General features: G+C 36.5%; 1 protein-coding gene across 3 annotated transcripts in view; it reads right to left on the bottom strand.

Annotated features, from left to right (window-relative positions):
* SDCCAG8 (serologically defined colon cancer antigen 8) overlaps positions 1–6946 on the bottom strand; it is a 102939-nt gene that overhangs the window by 63633 nt on the left and 32360 nt on the right. For all 3 annotated transcript variants that reach the window (XR_001863949.1, XM_017740246.1, XM_017740243.1), the window contains exon 13: positions 5425–5567. Coding sequence is in view for 2 of the 3 variants with exons in the window: in XM_017740246.1 (XP_017595735.1) it covers positions 5425–5567 (143 nt within the window). In the remaining variant the exon portion in view is untranslated. The remainder of the gene's footprint in view (positions 1–5424; positions 5568–6946) is intronic.

Here is a 6946-nt window from a genome sequence, read left to right on the forward strand (position 1 = left end):
CTCCCAGCTGCCCTATCCGTTACTGTCTGATTAGCTCTGCGAAGGAGCCCCTCCCCGGCCAGCTTTCCCTGCCATCTGTTCCACACGCGATGGCTGCCGCCCAGCAGCCTCGCGCTGCCCTCCTACCTGGCACCCGGCTCCCGGCCTTACCCCAAAGTGCTAACACAGGTTCTCGCTGCTGGCAGAGTCAGGATTTCATTACTACTACTTTGACAAGTGCAGGGTTGTTTGTAATTTCTCTTTTATCCTGATTTTGATTGTACAACCACCTCCCACTGATTCAGTTTGCTTCAGTTTTGTTGCTCACAGATTTTACTCTCCACATTAATCTCCCTCTGGCATGTTACTGCATCTGTTCCCTTTTTTATTATTAATTTTCAAATTCCCACCATTTTTGACAAAAAGGAGGTAATCTACACTCTGCTTCTGCCCATTTCATTTTCTTTAATTTGGAAGATAAGTATGAAAGCGTGCCAAAGAAGTTAATTCTCCGTTAACAGTTTATTTTCTGGCATCCTGATGCCTTTGTATATGAAAACCAGATAGAAATAAATGTTGACTGAATCACAACAACATAGTTGCAACTACCCCTAAATTTAATGAAAAGTAAACATATGAAATAGAATTGAAAGAGTTTGTTAGTTATCAGAGTTGTTTCATGTTATCACTCATCCCTGCATTTTAAAATAATGCTTTTGTACATGATGAGCAGACTATAAAAAATTAGAAATCAATCACCGGTTACACCTCATTTCTGCTTCCTCCCCCCACACCCCAATTCAAGTGTTATTGGTCCTTTCATCAGTCAGTCAGTCTGAGAACATTAAGCATATCTCAGTCATTTAATACTGGTAACAACATTTCTCCAAAACTCCTTTCCAGCATAGGTGATGGACTCTGAGGTGCTAAAATTTTTGGAAAAGGCATGGTATTAAGCATGTTCCTAACGAATAGATACTACTAGAAAAAAAACCCCCAATAAATACTAAGTATTGGGCAACTCCCTAGAGGGCTGTGAATAACCACCAGGAAGTTTACATTTCATCATTTAATAGTAAAGCTTAAGTAGAGAAATCAATTAATAAGTCAGGTTGTAAATTCTAACAAGGAACACCAGTGATGACATACAGCTCAACACCAGAGCATCAGAGATTAAATAATGCCATATTAACCTGGAAGGGTATGTGCTTTAGTTATTATATGTGTAATAGAAATTAGCCTTAATGGAGTCACTGAAACTAGCAAGAAGCACCAATGCGCAGTAGGATGACTACAGCACTGCTAAAACCCAATTGGCACTTCCTTAGGTATGCTGCTTTCTAGCAATCATATCATTGTCAAAAAGAGGGAAGAAATATCACATAACGGGGATCCTTCAAGAGAGTGACACAGGGATTTAGGTCAGCTTGGTGGGTCACCGGAACATGAAAGCATGTGTTCATTTCGTAATTTTCCCTACCTACAAGCTGACCTTCAGAAGTTCTCACAGTGTTTCATACAAGCAAACAAGAACAATAAAATTTAAAGTAAGCTAAATCTGCTTCTATTCTAGTCAATTATATTTCCTATCAAATTTCAGATGACATTTCAGTCAAAAAATCTTGAGCCATCTATTTATCTATCCATCTATCTTCATACCTGAGAAAATGCACAATGACATAATAATTTCAATTTTGAAAATTGATGATTCACTCGCTTCTTAGGGATTATTTAACTTCTTTGGCATATGTAAAAAGGAACTACATCTGACTGCAACTGAAACAAATAATACCTTCAGATCTGGTTTGAATGAAAAAGAGGAATGCTTTTTAATGATGATTCTGTTACACAAGAATAGTGAAAATTTTTTTTTACATTAGATGGCACACTAAGATACAGACAAGTTGTTAACATCTTGCATGTTTTATATGATCTTTTCCATAAGCATATTGATATGATTTTTAATGACTATTTTCTCATTAACTAAGGACAATAGACCTGTATGTTTTCTACTCTCTGAAGAAGGGCTTCAGGTAAGTTTCATTAGCAAGACCTAACCTTGCCAAAGCAACAGCAATTTAACTCTGACTTACAAACTAATTTCATAAGATTCTCCTACTACAGTAACCTCAAAGCTGAAACTAGGGTGAAAGAAACCCCCAAGAAAACTTTAAACAATCATGGTCAGTTTCATAGCATGGTGACATCTGCAAAATTACATGACTGACAAGCAAAACTACACAGTAGAAGTTCTGTATTTCCCCAGTCTTTTGAAGATACACAAATTAGAATTACTAACTAGATTCAATAGCAGAAAGTGCATGTTAATAGCAAGTATTTCTAAGCAACATATTGCTCCAGGAAGAAAGGTGACAGGAAAAGGCAATTTTAAACTCTGTGGCAATGGTTTAGAATAGCTAATTGTAACCTTTTTTTCTTCATTTTTAACAAGTACATTTTGTTAACTTAGAAGCTGTTTAGTTGGTAATCAATCAACAGTGTCTGAAAACTAGGATACAGCAAAGAAGTGGGACTCCTGGAGAAGAGTGCTGTTCTCAAAGTACTTTCTTTTCTCATTATGACACAGACTGCATGTTTTTTCTCATTTATTCCTTTCATATACATTTATCTCATTTTTGTACATTAAAATCCAAAGTTCTTGTATTCATTTTTTTATAATCCTATTTATTTACAATATCCAAACTTAGAATCAGTGGACTAGTGAAGCTTTTCTCCTTAGTAATACAATAATTCATACAAAAAGAATTCTTTCTGTATCTCCTCAACTACCTCTAATTTCTGCCAGAACAGCACAGACAGGTCATGCAAGGCAACAGAAAAACTATCCACAATGGTGTAAACAGCAGTACAGGCCTCCCTCAACTCCAGCATTGTGAGAAGACTTGGAGTGAACCAGCTGGTCCTCTCCTGAAAAGAAGAGAATCAGCAAGACGAGGCCAAGGCCAGTATACCCAAGAGATGCACTAAATCAGTGCAATTTCTGCAGCAACCTCCCACAGGCAGGACTCTAGAGCTTAAAATCTGTTTTCCTTGGCAAGCGCTACAGTGAATGAGTCTACAACCCCCATAGGATTGCTATTACCCCTACCCTTCAAGTATTTTCACTGACACAGTTGCCATTTGAGGTGAAGGGAATAAATGAAAGAAGGCAAACCAAGTGAATATAATTTACATGCAACAACTATGGATGTACCAATCCATGAAAAACACACTGAGTTCAAAATGCAAAACTAATGCCACTAGAGACATGTAACTTTTATACCTTCACTAACACAGAAAACCTGTTCTGTGAGGAAGTGAGCTGAGAGGAAGAAAAAGAGTACAGGCTAAGGACAAGTTTCATTTCAGTAGGGGATGTTTTCCTCTGCAACTAGGCAACACTACGAGAACATCTCAAACTCTGCCCTATGAATTTCAGTTCAAGGGGAAAACAGGTAATAGTTCAGGAGCAACAAATTGCTCATCTCTTCTCCCCCTTCTTCTTTAAGCAACATCACCTAATGTATTCCTGGAAACCAGACAGACACTCCAAGTGTACAGAGAACACTAAAATCTACAAAGTGCTACAGAATTTGGGGAATGTCAAGAAGAAAGATTTGAACCTATTTCCCATGCCTCAACATATACATTTTTCCAATAAATACATGTCAACATAGCAAATATTTCAATTCTTGTAAGGAGATGCCAAACATGAACACACAGTATTACAAAAAAACCCCAACCCAACCCAAAAAAATAAAACCCAACCAACCAAACCCCCCAAACCCACAAAAAAACCCCCCAAAACAACCAAAAAAATCCCAAGGAGATGAGGACCTTGCAGAAGAGTGTCTGCAGTAGGTCAAAGAAGCCATGGCAGTTCAGCATCTGTCTCAAAAAGCAGGTGCCCGTGAAATTGTATGAGAACAGGGTCAGCACAGAGCATTACTTGCCCAAAATACTGTTCCCAGCCTCCAGTGATTTGCATCTCAGAAACTTTCCGAGTCAGAGATCATACATTGAAAAGCTACCTGAATCATCTGTGTGCTAGGTATCCAGCTTTAATTACTTTGCTAAGTAAAAGCAGGCAGTAATCCTCATTTTTACATTTTGAGTATTTTCACCAAAAAAAAAAAAAAAATTATAAATTCGCTAGTCAGATTTATCCAAGATATCCAGAGCTTTATTGCATATAATCAGCCTTTGCTAAAAGGAGCGTGGTAAAGCCATTTGGTTAACTATCACAACAAATCATTATTAATAAAGTTCTGCTAAATCCAAACTTTAGATATCTTAACAACTCACCCAAAACTTTTTTCAAGTTCATTAACCTCTAGCATATTTTTTTCTCTAAATACAGGCTGTTAGAGTGGTACTTTCTTCCATCTGTTAAACAACCGTGCTCTGAATTACACAGAAATTTAGCTGAATAAAAAAATGATTCATTGAATTTAATAGTTTAGACAAGGTTCTGTTTTATTTCCATTTACTCAATGGCAGAATTCTCACAAAGCCCAAAAAGTACAAGACTTGGATAAGCACACAGACTTCTGTTAAGTGATAAAAATCTGAGCTTTTTTTTCCCCCCATGAAAAATTTAAACTAACTTAACTTTTTCCCTTAAGTACTGAGTAAAAGCTGCCAGATCTGTTTATGGATGTGCATTCTTGGGGGGAGCAGGGCAATGGAACAAAAAACCCCCCACATACAACCAAAAGCCTGCAAACAGTTGGACAGTAGCATTTTCCGAGGCAAAAGGAAAAAGTTCTGTAGTTACCCAAACTCAAGTTGCAATGAATAATTGGCATGTCAACCTTCTGGAGTTCTCTAGAAACATGTAATGAATAGTGCAGCAAAAGACATTGGGAACTATACCCAAGGATGGAATATGCACAGGGGAAGTCTCTGATCACACATTGCACTGTACTGTATCTTCACTGAGCAAGAGACTGAAACACCCTCCTCACATACTTGAGCTTGCCTCATATAGACAAAATTATGTTAATTTATATATTTATATACAGATTCTTGGTCATTCTGCTGATGAAATTTCAGGTTATTACTCTGAGAACTCCTATGCTTAAAGGTGCTGTTCTACACTACAGTGTCAAACATTCCAAATGTATTTGTCCTACCAAGCACAGCAACAGAAAGAAAAAGTAGCTGCAGTCTCCCTTGCTCTTCTTCCTGCCTAAGAGCATGCCACCTCTTCACCAAAGCTGAACATTGCCTCTTCTACACACTAGTAATTCACTTTCATAAATTATAGTTCATAACTCACTTTGTAGTTCATAACTCACTTATTCAAATCTCCCCTTCTAACATGACTGAGAGCTGCCCGTGCAGTCAATGACTGCAAGTATCTACAACAACTGTGGGGAAGCCTGTGGCAAAAAATTAGCAGAATGAAATTGGTACTACAGCATGTAATAGGATAAGGGGTACCTGGTGAGGTGCAGTTGGTGCTCAGATTTACTCAGCAGTTCTGTCAGTTTTAGGCACTCCTCTCTGGCTCCTGTCACATCCTTCTGGGCTTGTTCCAAACGCTGTTTGTTTCCATTCAACTCTAATCCCAGTTTTTCTATTTTCTTAGGAAATTATAGAACCAAAGAAAGTATATTTAAAAAATACATAGAGATACATTTTAAGAAAAAAAAACCATGATCAAAGCACCTGAAAATAATGCACACTTCTGTTTTTGAACAAAAGTAGTTACTTGATAAAAACTGCAAAACAAGCAAATTGAAGTATTTGAAATTACATTCTTATGAGAAGCCAAAATGTGTTTCATATTTAAATACTCTAATATACAATCAACATTGTTGTGTTCATGCAGCTTAAGAGTTACAGGCATTCAAATATTTTCCAATTTTCTTATGTGAAGGCTCCATATTTGTGGCCTGAATTCACTGTGGTAGAGAGCCAGAAGGGCAGCGGAACAGTCACCATCTTTGGAAGCTGCTTGACACAGGATAGCTCTTGTGATAATTAATTTATTTTTATTTTTTGATGCCTATTACCTAACCAATGAGAAGTGGGCATTTAGCTTTGTCACCTAGTATTTTGCAAGAGAATAAAGGTAATTTTGTGATTTTACCATTATTGAAAAGAAGTAATTTATTACTTCTGTCTGAACCCTAAATATACCAGCTGCTGTTAATCCTTTTATTTTATTAATATCATTAGTCTTTGTATATCAAGTTGATGACTCTGTTAATTTATTTTACAAACAACAATAGTCAAGTTTGCATGACCAGCATCTTCAATTCCAGTGATACATACTAGACTTATGTTTTCTCACTTATATTGTCAGCAATTTAAACATTTTTCATAAAATTTCTCAGAAATAATATATTTTTCTTTAAGTCCATATACAACATACAAGTACCTGTAGGAATACATCTGTAACACAATACTATACTTTGTCCTAAGGATGCTTTTAAAAAGGCCATTAGAGTACAGAATAAGCTGACAATGTAATTTTACCATGTAACAACTGTTCTGCATTAACTCCCTACATAAATATTTACTTGTCATTGGGGCTGGAGGGAACTTGCATGTTTTTCAGTCAACTATACTGTGAAAGGTCATTTGTAGTACAGAATAAAACTGTTCTTATTATAAGGAGTTAGTGCTGAATAGCTATTATACTTTAAATTCATACCATAGCTTATTTGTGATAGCTTCCTCGTGTAGACAAGACACAGTATCTTCTTTAATTAATGAAATTATTCAAACATCCTACAAAAACAAATGAATATAACCCCAACCCAATATTTACATTTGAAGCACTTTCGTAAAACCTTGTCTCTTTTGAACCCATAAAAATGTAAGCTAAACTACTTACATTAAGTTATGAACTCAGACTAATACAATCTCTTAATCCAGAAAAACAACACCATTTCATAGGGCTGGGAGTTTTTTAATTTTTAGTTTTGCCACTTAACTGTACACTTTCTCCCCCCCC

Source organism: Corvus brachyrhynchos, unplaced genomic scaffold (genome assembly GCF_000691975.1).
Source record: "Corvus brachyrhynchos isolate BGI_N302 unplaced genomic scaffold, ASM69197v1 scaffold31, whole genome shotgun sequence".
In the NCBI taxonomy this organism is placed as follows: domain Eukaryota; kingdom Metazoa; phylum Chordata; class Aves; order Passeriformes; family Corvidae; genus Corvus; species Corvus brachyrhynchos.